General features: G+C 34.0%; 1 protein-coding gene across 1 annotated transcript in view; it reads left to right on the forward strand.

Annotated features, from left to right (window-relative positions):
- The window catches only part of SIPA1L2 (signal-induced proliferation-associated 1 like 2), an 87,289-nt gene that overhangs the window by 14,234 nt on the left and 58,955 nt on the right, over positions 1 to 14,100 (forward strand). The window contains exons 4-6 of the mRNA XM_010562652.1: positions 1,275 to 1,449; positions 7,179 to 7,282; positions 13,814 to 13,971. Of these exons, the coding sequence (XP_010560954.1) occupies positions 1,275 to 1,449; positions 7,179 to 7,282; positions 13,814 to 13,971 (437 nt within the window). The remainder of the gene's footprint in view (positions 1 to 1,274; positions 1,450 to 7,178; positions 7,283 to 13,813; positions 13,972 to 14,100) is intronic.

The following is a 14,100-nucleotide window of genomic DNA, read 5'->3' on the forward strand; positions in this document are numbered from 1 at the left end:
GGGTAGTGGGTTTTTTTTTTTTTTTGAACTGCCTTATATAAAACTCTCCACTTACAATGGAGATATGCAGCATTTATTGAAAAGGGAAGGTTAAGGATTATTTGAAGTCTGGAATGATATTTTTTGATACTTTCTTCTTTCATGTATGTATGTTTTCTTGACTTGGCCTTTAAGTATTCTCATCTTGTAACTTTTTCTCAAAACTGGTGTGGTAAAACATTGGTGCAGTAGTATGTCTATGGATTTGAGTTTTACAATATACTTGACATGGCAGACCTTGTGTTACATATGACTAAGGTGAAGCAGACTGTTCCTGTCACCTTTGCTCTAATAGGAATATATGCAGTCTTTGTATAACACATTTGGGAGACTAATCCTGAAGTTTGATTAAGAGAAGTCTACAGCTGGAGAGTTGATTTGAGTTGTGAATATAGATAAATGTCTTAAGGGAATCTGGTGTGACTGATAGTCTCTGTCAGTTTGCAAAGCTCTTAAAAGTTGTCAGTTAAGAATAATAGGACTAATATATTCACACGGAGGTTTCCTGTTTTTCATCTTAAGTATGCATTAAAGCTAAGAAAACAAGACAATACTCTGCTTAAGAAGTGATCACCTCTTTTTATACTTAACTTTTTGTAGGTTTTATACTTTTTTTTTATAGAAGTAATTAATCTCTTTTTAATGTTCTAGAACTGAGACTCTGGTTTGTTTAACAGAACTGTTTAACTGCAATCTGATTTCTAGCTTGACGTATACTTTTGAAAATGGGGAATGATTTTTAACAATGGATGATTTTATGGGGAGGGTAAAAGATTACATATAACCGAAATTACTGGTCTGAGGGCCTGTTTGAACTGCACTGAACTTTAAAGGGTAGAAATAAGGGAAAATAAGCTCACCTAGTTTTGAATCTGAGAAAGACAGTTATAAAAATATTGCCAGTTAAAGTTCTCATACGATAACATGCAGTAGAGTGTGCTTTTATAGATAACTGGCTAAGTCAAAAGTCTTCATGTACTGCTGTTATCTGTGTTTGGATAGTGACAATCCAGTTTTCTTTCAAGATAGTTGTTGTGGGTTTTTTGTTTGTTTGTTTGTTTTCTTTGTGTGGTGACTTAATTTCCCAAATCAGAACACTTATTCTTTCACTTTCAGATAACTTCTGCCGGGGGTTATAACAGTGCTAATATTTTAATTGTTAATATTTGTTCTAGTATTGACTTTCCTTTGCTTCTATAATTTTTCTTTTCCTTTATTATTTTTTTTTATTTCAGCTGAGTTTTCAACATAAGATTGGTATCCTTTACTGCAAAGCAGGCCAAAGCACAGAGGAAGAAATGTATAACAATGAGATGGCAGGACCAGCTTTTGAAGAGTTCCTTGATCTGCTGGGTCAGAGAGTACGGCTAAAAGGATTTAGTAAATACAGGGCTCAGCTAGATAATAAAAGTAAGTTATGTTTCTGACCTATGGTAGAAACTATAATTATACAGTTGAACTTCTGCAAATCCTGTTTTGTCTTTCCATGCTCTAGACTTTGGGTTTTGATTAGTAAGATTATATGGTAAGTGAAGAAAATGAAGCATATGATAAGAGCATGTATCACACCTTGTCTGAATGGTTATTTACCTTTTCTGTGGCATTAGTAGAACTGAAAATCAAAGCAACTTTTTTCATTTGATTGCACTTAGTTAAAATCATACTGTGAGTGATATTTTTTATATATTTCAGTATTTCCCAGCTACACTTTAACTTCTTATCCTTAAAAAGGCAAAAGAAAAGATATGTATTTCAAAATACGGAGTCATGACAAGGGACCATTTTCATTTCAACGAAACTTTTGGGCTTCTTTTTAATCAACATACGTATTGATGTCTATATTTGAGGAGCAATCAAGTTTTCTCAGTTTTCTAGTTTCTCACACATGCACAGTAGGCATGTTATCATTTGGCAGTTGATAAACATTCATTTACCTAACCACTGCGTTATTACTGCCATTTCCTCAGGTCTTTCAGTTTCCCTAAGTGCAATAGTATAATAATTTAATTGCACAAATTTGTTGGGTTTTGTAGCAAAAATAGGAACTGAAGTATTCCTGTTAAAAAAGTCAATCATATGATAACATACTTCTTTATTAGCACTGCTTTTCATTGCCCTTTAACTTGACTTATTCTTAGTTTAATGTAGTTTTAACAGGATTTTGACAACTGATCACTATGAGCTGTGATCTAAGAATATCTAGGTGTTCATCTACTTTATTGTAACATACTGGTTTTATAGGTATAAAGACTAGATATAAGGAAGAAATTTTTTACCATGAGGGTCGTGAAACACTGGCACAGGTTGCCCAGAGAGGTTGTGGATGCCCCATCCCTGGCAGTGTTCAAGGCCAGGCTGGATGGGGCTTTGAGCAACCTGCTCTAGTGGAAGGTGTCCCTGCCCATGGCAGAGGGGTTGGAATGAGATGATCTTTAAGGTCCCTTCCAACCCAAACTATTCTATGATTTGTATCCTTATTTTTGTTGTAGCTTGCATATTACATCATGAAAACAGAAATTTTTTTTATATACTGTATATGGTCTGTGTATAATAGAAAAGGAATATTTTTGTTAGTGAAGTACATCTTTTTAAACTATTAAATCATGCTACTTGTGTGTGTATTCTACTTACTCTTCTAATCAAATGGGAAAGTTCCTTGAACTGGTAGAGATAAGCTGACAAGAAGAAAGCTTAGGAAGATGTACTTAAAGAAAATTAAGGGAAGATCTTCTTTTCTTGCAAGGGATATTTTGCCTTTCAGATAGTCACAGAAATCTAGTAATCAATAAGTCCTCTTATTTGCTTCTCTGTTCCTCCTGCCACTTATCCAGCTGATCTAGCCTGGTTCTTTGGAATCTGTTGCATGTTTTTCCTACTTCAATGTCAGTCTTCATTTACCTGGAATACATCTGAATTTTTTTATTATTTTTTTTAAATGGTACATTTGAACACTGATCAGTGTCATAGTCATAAAAGGATTTCTCTTCTGTTATCAAACTAGTAATGCCCTGATGGACTATCATCTCCTGTACATTGTTAGGAGGGAGACTTAATGATTCATATTAGAATTTTTTTGGAAATGTCTAGTGCCTGTACCTTGCGGTTGGTACCCAGTGCAGATAAACTGTCTGTAGGCCAATCTCCAGTGGGGAATGAGATATGTGAAGCTGGTGGTAAAACCTCATGCTTTTGCAATGAAGGGAGACCAGCTTTGCAACTCAAGAAGTCTTTCACATTCTGCATCTCTAGTAGTGGTGGGAAATAGTGAAAAAAGTGAGCTGAATCCTATGACAGATTCTAATTTATGACTTATAAGGTGGGAAAGCTGCAATTTCATAGCCCTGTCAACCTGCGTAAGCACCACATTTATTTTTATTAACATTATTGCCTCTTTGCTTAAATCCATGCTTGTTTCACTTTAATAATTCAGGCTTGATAGAGACTATTGCATCATATTTCAGTACCGAATAATAACTCATTTTTCAAATTAATGTGTAAAAATATTTATTAACATGCTGTGGATGTCAGACTTCTGGGATGAATTGATATATAGGGATGAAAAATTCAAAGGAGTAAGGGGTGTGTTGGTTTTGCTTTTTTTCCCCAGACAGCATGACTGAATATCACCTAGTAATTTTTACATATGAAAATATATGCTGGTCTGTCAAGTAAATTCAGTTTCTGTACTTGCCATGCTTCAGTATGAATGTACATTGCTGATTGGCATTGTGTACATATCACTCAGTAACATAATTTTAATGTTTTACTAGTGCTGTGTGCCATTAATGATATTGGCCTGTAATAATATGTTCTCATATTTCTCATGTTCTCCTAGTTTGCAACAAAGAGAATGGAATTAAGAGAGTTGACAAAAATATGGTCTTCAGTTTTATATTAAATGTCAAATACTGAGTTAATTATCATCTTTTTTGTGTTATACTTGTTTTTTTAATATAATGGCACAACAAGTATTACTGCGTGTCATACTTATAATTGGATAATACGTTGATCTGACTGCCTGCAGGTTCAGAATAGTGTAATAATTTAATCTCTAGTAGCTAAATTTTTGGTATGCATAGTGTTTCAGTAATAATTTATTTTTCAGTTTTCATAGGGTTCACATTTATTAAGTTTTTCTAGTCTCAAATGTTTGACTAGCTGTGGGTTTTTTCTTTAAAAAGTTCTGTTATTTTCATTTTTTATTTGGACTGTTTATTTAATATTTTGATAATTATTTGGTCCATTTCTTATGGAATACAGAATATAGAAAATTGTGGTGGGTTGACCTATCTGGCTGGTGAGCTCCAACCCACTTGTTTTCTCACTCACCCCCCAACAGGGTGGAGGAGAAAATCAGAAGGGCAAAAGCAAGAAAATCTTGTGAGTCGAGATTAAGACAGTTCAATAAGTGAAGGAAAGAAAGGAAAAAACCACACATCACACCCCCAAAAAGAAACCCCACCAAAAAAACCACCACAACAATCAACCGACCCCCCCCCGCCCCAAAACAAGTGATGCAAGAACAATCACTTGCCACCTCCCGTCAGCAGACTGATGCCCAGCCAGTCTCTGAGCAACAGCTACCACGGAAAAACTCCCCCCGCTCCAGTTTTACTGCAGAGCATGACGTTATATGGTTATGGAATATGTCTTTGGTCAGGTTGAGTCAGCTGTCCTGGCTGTGTCCCCTCCCAAACTCTTGCCCATCTACCTACACACTTGCCTAGCCTGCTCCCAGGGGCAGGGGGGGACAGTGCGAGCAACAGAGAAAGCCCTGATGCTGCGCAGGCACTCTTCAGCAATAGCTAAAACAATCGTGTGTTATCAACACCGTTTTGATCACATATAGAAAACACAGCACCAGATGGGCTGCTATGAAGAAAATTAACTCCATCCAAGCCAGACCCAGTGCAAATCTGAAGAACATGTGGAATATGTTAACTACAGACTCTTTTCTGCTGTTCTTTAGTGCAGTTTTAATGGCATGTAATTCTAAATCCCAAGATCAAGAAATAAGAAAGTTAGAGGAAATTTTACCAATTCAACACTATATAATTTGTTTAGTATATGTTTTAAAACATATCCATCTACTAGAAATGAGGAATTAAAATGTTGTTATTGGAACATTAATATTCTCATTTGTAATGTTCAGACTTTCATTATGGATTATATTATGGGTAAATTGGATTATGTTTGCATTTAATTTCCTTATACCTGTAAAGAGAAAAATGAAGGTGAAAGAAATTGAGGAAACATTGCAATTTTATATCTACAGAGGAATAGTGCTGTTTCACTTCGTTTGGTAAAAGGTACTTTTCTGCAAAAAAGCAGCAATGTTTCATAAATAAAAAAAAAAAATAGCCAATTTTTCTCAAACTTTGTGAAATTAAACTAATGTTCAGAAAGGAATGAGGTGCAAAAATGTCAGCCCAGATACAATTTTTTTTTTCCACTAAAATTGTCAGCAGAGTAATGTTTGTAGTAGCAACCGTTATGTAAACGTAATCACAGTGGGCCGTTAGTAGGTGTTCGGTAAAGCATCTGTTGAGTTAGAAGATTTCAGCTTGCTTAGTGTAAGGGACTAAATTTCAGAAGAAAAACTTGCTAGCTCATTTCCAGACAGGTGCTAAATCAAAAGTATTCAACTAAGTAGGATGTTGTATTAGGAAAGCATTGATCTGAGGGTAAGGAATCTGCCTTTTGGTAATAAGTATTTAAAGGGACCGTTTTGTGCAATATCTGTTCAAGAAAATTTGGCTTTATTTAATATCTAATTGCAAAAGGAGTTGGGGAGTAGGGTTGCTGAGATCAGTGTAGTTTAGGCAGATACTTGCATTTCCCAATATAGTTTATTCCCTCCTATCCCTTCAAAACGCTGTCCTTCTAAAATGCAATGGAAAGGTTATAAGGGAATTACATTTTCAACAAAGATTTTAAAATAGAGGAGTGCAATAATGTTTTCTTTTTTTTGGTAACACTCAAGTAAGAAACTTCAGTGGAAATTATGCTCCTATTTCTTGTGTAAGTGTAATTTATATTACATCAATATTAATAAATGAACTTAATTTTATTATTGTACAAACATAACTGATAAAGCCAGTAGTAATATGAATGTGTTCAAAATTATACACGCACATAGATATTTTCAGATTTAGGACTGGAGATAAAGTGTTGTTACTGTTGAATTTTATATTTAAGTGTATGTTTATATACTTTTAACCGGAGAACTAACATGGCCAATCAATTTCTATTTGGAATACAGTTACTATTTAAAAGAAATCAAACCCCCAAAACCTTAAACAGTGTGTGGAAGAGAGTGCAGGAGAACATTTCTTGGTGTAGATGATAAAAAACTGTATTAAAAGATGAGTGAACATGGAAAAAGAGAAGAAAAATTGATGGTTGTCTTGACTCAATAGTGTGTTCCTGCTTTAAAGTTAGTTGTGCTTACTTAAATAATCCATACATATTAAAGAAGGTGAATAAAAAGGATTAATTTATAACTACAGAGTAAAACTCATCTAATTTGCTGTAAACATTCTGAAATGCTATCCCTATTTATAAACTTCCTAAATAAAATAAATAAAAATATTAAGTTATATTGTACATGAAATGTATTTTAATAATTTTTAAAGATCTGAAAATTCCCAATAAAATTATTTGACATTGTACTACAATGTATTATGTACATATTTCGTGTTTTAAAAATGTCAGATCTGTGGTATGTGTTTTAATGTCAGATTTGGAGTAGCATTGTCAGTTTATTTTTGGTAAAGTATGGGATTAGTCAATTGTCCTTATTAATGTTTTAAATAATGAGAATATTTGTTATATAAAACTATTCTCAAGTAGCTAAGTGATTGTTCTTTGTGTTGTGAAATGCCAATATATTCAAAATTAGATCATTTAGGCCTCATAGATAGCAAATTCTTTGGGCAATTTCTTGCAGGACCCTTCTATGTCATAATATGAAACTAAAGAGTAGATCTTTAGCTGATGCAAACTGGTTTTGTTCTATTGAAAAAGGTTTTAAATTGCATTAATAGATTTAAATCATAGCATGTGAAGAGTGGTGTCCTAAAAAGTGTAGTATGAATGTTCTATTTTACTGACCTTCTTGCAATTAAATCCATTTTCAGCTGATTCAACAGGAACTCATTCCCTCTATACTACCTATAAAGATTATGAGTTAATGTTTCATGTATCAACAATGCTTCCATACATGCCCAGTAACAGGCAACAGGTATGTTTTTTAACTTTTCATTGTAATTTTGCACTATAAATATTTGAGATTGAGGGTTTTTTTTAAAAGTAATACTGTTTTAAAACTGAATTGTTTTATATGAAGTATGACTCAATTGTATTTTATTTTTTTTCTTGAAATATTGTAAGGGATTAGAAATCTCATAGGATAAGTTCCTGAATTATATAATATAAAAATCCTATCTCCCCCATATCATGATATTATTAAAAAGTAATGTTGCCTGTGGTGAATGAGTTATTTTCAGTTTGGACTGGATTTACATCATGTATGTTTTAAACATTGAATGGAATGAAACTTGAAAATAGTCTGATGGTTAAAATATGCATGTAATAAGATTTTTGAAACGATTCCACTTAATCCTAATATTACAGATCTTGAAATGTTTATTAATGTGACAGCTTAGTAATAAATGCTTAACTTTATCCTTCAAGGTGTCTGCTTGTGAAGACAGAAAACTGCAGTGTACTTATTTTATTTCTGGAGTATTCCCTTTGCTTATGTAATAATTCAGGATATCTTTAAAGCATTAAGGATGGCTAAAAAACAGCACAGCATCCAAAGTGTGCAGTGCACCAGTAAGGTTACTCTGTCTTGCCTGTCTTGAATATTTCTTGCAACTGAATAAAAAAGTACAAGCACATTTGGTGTAATATATCAACATTAACACTTAAAAAAAGAAAAAGTGGTAGAATTGCTCTTAGGTCAGACTGATGATAGTTCGTAACTTTCTGCGCTGCCACTCTGCATTTTTCTAGGTCTGCAGAAATAAGCGTTGGATTTATTTAGTTAGTTTTAGAATATTCTCTCATTGCCATGCAAGATACAAAGATTTCAGACATTTTGGAGGGTTGTAATGAAAAAAAGACGCTATCTCACTTTCTTTTTGAACAGCATACAAAAGATGGTTACTGATTGTTAAACCATATGTGAGTTGTATCTTTCATGTCTACTCCATCAATAGGTCTTGTGGGAAGGAAAAGAGATGTGTCAAGGCAGCAAAAAAAACATAAAGGAAAATGATTAAAATTCTTGAGAAAGGATAAATGAAAACTGAAATGGAAGAAAGTATATAATGTATTTATGTGTTTTAAATAGTCAGTGCATAATGTTCTGAACTGTTTGAAGAACTGTTTCAAGTGAACAGTTAAGACAACTGCAAATTTTACTCCATTACACTTAGGATTTAGATGTGGTTTAAAGAAACTAAATTAAGAATCAAAAGGCAGAAGCTCTTCACTATATGAATAATATGAATGTTTAGATGACTCACATCTTAAAATGTGTGGCTTTCAGAAAACAAAATGTTCAGCTATGTCACACACTCAACTGTGCCAATAGCTGGGAATCAAGGTGGAGGATCATCATCACTGATTTGAGATTGCTTCACTTCTCTAAACTTTCACTTAATCCTGTATTGTGATAAGGTGTAATTTAGTAAACGCACTAGGAGTTGTTCTGTCTGTAATCAGTCATAACACTCTTTGACTGGAAATGACATGTAAATAGGGAAAACTGTACACTGTTAAGAAGATATAATACACCGAATGAGCTTGCCTTAAAAGGAAAAAAAATAATATTTGCATGGCTAATCACAGGCACTGACAGTAAATATGGCCTTACTTGGAGTTTATTACTTTTGTTGTCTTTCATGACTTTCCCTTGTTTGTGAGAACAGGATATCCTCTCACCACAATCCGCTAATTTTCATGATTGTTTGCTGTTTGTCAACTTCACTCCTGTGTTGCTCAGCCACCTCCTATTACTGTCCTTTCACTTCTTCCTGTGCCTTCCTTTCATTCTCATAATTTCCTTATGCGTCTTTCTTTATAGTCAGGTGCCGATTCTTGTGTATAGCAAAATCTTCCAATTTTAACTTCATGATTTTCCCCAGCAACAAGCAGTCCCTTTCCACAGTGTTGTAGTAAGCTCTCATCATTGTCACTTTAACAGGTTCAATATTTAGTAAAGCACCATGTTGTTATTCATGCCTTTCTTGGGATCAAAATAATGTGGCAGTTTTCCAAGTTCAAGTAGCATGCCTATCTGAAGACCCACCACATTATTTTTTTAGGTGCTGGAATCTAGCAGTGTTTGCACAGCATGGACACTCTCTTAATGAAATGTGACAAGTGCACCCAAATGACCAGAATTTAGCCAGCCTTAATGTGCAAAAGGGTTCTGTAATCATTGTTTAATTTTCTCCTATTACTGTTTAGTTCCAGAATACATACTGAAGTGTGAAATGTATCAACAGTGTTATTTCTCACAAGCTAGGATAAAATTCGATTAGGTCTTTTTCCTTGAGACACTTCAGATGCTGAAGACCACAGATGCAGTTGCATCAGTTGTGCTCAAGACAGAGAGAGACTTACAGGTGCTGTGGAATATGAATGTTTTTTGTCTCTTCGGGGTTTGGCTCACTAACTCTACATACCCAAGCAAGGAGAAGTTAGACCCCATGGTAATTTTCCTTTTAGGTTATGTTAGCAATGAAGACCCCCATTCAATAGTTATTTTTTGCTAGCATATTGTGTATGTACTGGCAATGAGGTTATTGCATCCTATCCCTATGTCCCTTGTTTGGTAATGACTGGGCAAGGTATTGAGTCACTCTTCATCTAGGACTACAGCCTTCAATGAGCAAGCACTAAGCATTGCTTAGCTTCCAAATACCTGTGAGCCAAAAATAGGCCACACCAGAACTGTTTGTTGCTTCTTCCAGGACATAACTACGCCCTGCTTGGTCCCTGATCAGGACATCCCTCTAGTTTTAGAGCCAGCAGGAGATCCAAAGAGCAAGGTAATTTTCACTTTGGCTGCAACATAGGCTGGGAACTTTCAAGTCAGCTGCTCCTTCCCTAGGACAGAAAAGACTACCAGCCCTGGTGTGGCCAGTTTTCTTTCCTTTACTGGCCTTTTCTTCAAATCATAGTTCAAGGCTTTCCCCTTTAAACTTTACCTTTGCAACGTCCCTTTCCAAATCATTCCCTTGCAAGTTTCCCATTCACACATTTGCAGTCTGCTTGTGTACACATGGTCAGACCTGACTGATCCAAATTAGTTCAAATAACCAGTTTTCACCTGGTTTAATGAAAACTTAAAAATGAAACAGATATGCAATTATGAAATAAACTTGTTGAATTTAAGCTACTGTTAAAATGGTTGGGATAATGAGACATGTGGTTATACCAAACTCAGTTTAACTGGATCTGATGAAGTATCTTTTGCCCTTTGTTTCTGGTTTTGGTACTGCTTAAGAACAAAAATTGAAAATAAAATTTTTGAAACCACTTATTTTAGAAATGTACTAAAATAAGTTTGATGGTTTTCTTATTTCACTCTTAACATTTCATCATTTAATTGAACAAAGAATATATTTCACTGCTATTGCAACAAGAATTCCTTGTTGTTTCGCAGTTTGACTAGGCAATTAAAATTCCACAGAAGTGGGTAGATTTTCATGGCTGGGCATAACCTGTAAATATGCTAAGTTTTAAGACAGTACTTTTCTTCAGAGATGCATATCTGAAAATTAAGAATTGAGTAGTTAAAAATCTTTATACCAAATAATAGAAGCTATATTAACTTTGAGATTTTAATCTAATGGATTCTGCTTTTCTAACATATTTTCCTTACTGGACTCCCCTTTGCTTGTCTTGTATTCTTACATAAAACTTCACTGATTTCCTCTTGGTTGCTTATTGTACTTGATTGGGTTCATTTTCAAATTCTACCATGCCAATTTAGACTGATACTAGAACGATGTCAAAGTGTGTTTGATGTCTCCTTACTGTACGTAATCCTCTGTAATCTGTGCACCCTGTTGAGTGTTCCTGTTGTGCTCTGCATTGGCATGAGACTCTTTAGAATATGTTAGAAAGGCAGATTAAAAAAAAAAATAAATAATACAACAACCCCCCAAAACCCCAAATCTGAGCAGACCTCAAAATGGGAGAGGAAGGGGAAACTGAGAACCTAAAAAAAAACCTAGGAGGTAAAAGTTGGGAGGAAAATCTAGGTTATAGGATGGAAACTAGAAAAGGGTTTCTTATAAATCTTTTTGCTTAGTTCCGGTTTCCTTCAATTCCTTTTTCATTTTCAGTATGCTATCCTTATCTCGCATTTCCCAGGGAAGTATGTGTTCCCTCCTTCTTCTCCATTCAATACTTTATTCTTTTCCTATTCCTTTATCCTATCCAGAGCACTTCTTTCCATCTTCCAGTTTACTTCTCTCCCTTTTCCAAGTTCTTTGCATTATGAAACTGCGCACAGCCACAACTGTGCTTTGCCTTGCATTGTGTTGAAGTGCACTGACCACTTATGCATGACAGTTATTTATAACAGTATTACACTGCTTTTATTTTAAAATGTTGAAGAAGTCACTAAGATCTCTGCAAGCTTGGTAAGGTTCTTAAAAATGATGACCTGACTTCCTATTTCCTATTTTTGTGCCTCTTAGAGGTTTAAGCTCTTGAAAAATAATTTAGAGATAGGATATGGGAACTGCCATAATTCTGAAAAGACTCTTTTTGCTACTAAAATCTTAAATGTTTCTAAAACTTACCTCGTATTAAGTGACTGCTATTCTCGCTTAAGCAACCTATGATGGCAAGCAGAACCTCCTAAAGAGGTCTACAAAAGCAGAAAATATTCTTGAAAACAGTGATTGTCTTGAGAAATAAATATAACTTTAAACAGGATGTTGCTTTCTAATTTTTGTAATTTTGCTCTGTGGAAATGTATAGGCATAGGCGTGAACCACTATAGCAAGAAAGAGTAATTGGGCAGTTAGTTATATAACAAAAGCAGAAATGAATCACCTTGTACCTTATAATTGGAAGGTTTCTTACAAATTTAACTGAGGTGCAAATTCCAACCTGTGAGATAATAATAGCCTCTAAACATGAACTTGTGCTTCACTACTATGATCTAATTGTATGGCTCAGCAAATTAAAGTATACCTGACATACTTATTTCTGTGATCAGTTCCATGTAGTATATTTCTACTGTAATTTGTATGCAACAGGATGTTGAGTTAAATTGCTCAAAGACAGTTATTTTGATTTTAGTCTTAAAAACCTGAAAACTTGACTGAGCCCCATGACTTACACCAAATATTATGTTCTGTTTTAAAGTTTCATCAGAAGTCTTATTTCTTTAATCTGCATTTGGGATTTTGATTATGTTTGCAATAATATAGATATACTGAGTGCTTTAAAATTGTGGCTTTGGCCCTTCTTACTACCTTTAGAATACCAATCTTTGTGTTATTTTAGGAGATGTAATGAAACATACTTATGGGTCTTAGGCTTTAGCATGTGCAACCTTGCTTTTTTTGTTGGTAGCTGACATACTAACTTTTGATGGAACTGAGAAAATACAAGCAAATACTCTTCTATTAGAAAGATTATGTTCTGTAAAATCAGCTCGATAGAGAAATTTTTACTTGTTCTGTCATAAAGTTTTCAAATAAATTTATTCTTGTATCCTTTTTAGTTACACATGAACTAAGGTAAAGCTTTAAGTGTCTGTATGCTTTATCAGTTGACAATGCAAGGTCTTTGACAGACTTTGGGTGGATATTTAAAATGCAGCACATGCTGGACTGCTTTTTTCCATCTGGTAATATACATGGATGTTTTATAAGCAAAGGTATTTAAGAAAAGAGTGTAAAAAATTTGAGAGGTACAATATACTTCCGTGAGGAAAGTGAACATCATTTTACTGTGTTGTTTTGTTGGGGGTTATTTTGGGAGAGAGAGAGAAGTGGTCCCTTATTTCTGGACATGTTTTGTAGTTTTTATTAAGTTTTAGCCTGTAACAATGATTTAATACTTTAAATTATTCCTTAAATATATTTTGATGATAATAACTACCAATTACAAGAATAAGTTTTTAATTAATGAGTTTCTAATAGCTATTGTTTCTCCATGAGCCTCAGCTCTGTTCCTCAAACTGCAGTTGTTAAAATTTGTGATAAGTATTAATGATAATCTATTTTTAAAAAAAATTAAGCTCATAATATTAAGGACAATGTTTAATAAAAATGCAACATGGAAAAGGAAGGTTCATTGAGAAAGAAAGCAGTATTGTATTTTTCATATAGAAGCAAATATTACACTGTAAAGAGGGAACTGATGTACAGTTCTCTGGGTAGTAAGAAATGTGAAGTGATGTAACTTTTTTTATTACTAACATGATGCACTAAAGTAAGAGAAATATATTTTTCTTATAGAATAAAAGAGAAATGAGCAGAAACTATGCAGAACTAGTGTGGGGATGCGAGAGAACGCACTAGTATTTTTGTGAACTTAGACCAGTTTCCTTTCCCTATCTTTTTGCAGTTCAGTCCAATATCCTTTATCTGTAGCTATCCAGGATATGATTAATTAAAAGTTATTTCTGAAAACTTAAGCTTCATTTATTTTGGTTTGGGGATTTTTTTGCTAAAATAAAGAGACTGTGATTATTTTTTTATAACTAATTTTTCAATGCATGTTTCTTGTCTAGCTGCTAAGGAAAAGGCATATAGGAAATGATATAGTTACCATTGTCTTCCAAGAGCCAGGAGCACTTCCTTTTACTCCAAAAAATATTCGTTCCCACTTTCAACATGTATTTGTCATAGTCAAAGTGCATAATCCTTGCACTGAAAATGTGTGCTATAGGTGAGTAGAGCCTTATAACTATTTAAGTTTGTTATTAAGACTACAATGGCACTGCCTCTTCTAACAGTTTGGTATTTTCTAGAGATACTATGTATACAGTTTTAAAATTTCTGCTACATTTTCTGTGAG

This window comes from Haliaeetus leucocephalus, unplaced genomic scaffold (genome assembly GCF_000737465.1).
Source record: "Haliaeetus leucocephalus isolate CR32 unplaced genomic scaffold, Haliaeetus_leucocephalus-4.0 Scaffold162, whole genome shotgun sequence".
Taxonomy (NCBI): Eukaryota; Metazoa; Chordata; class Aves; order Accipitriformes; family Accipitridae; genus Haliaeetus; species Haliaeetus leucocephalus.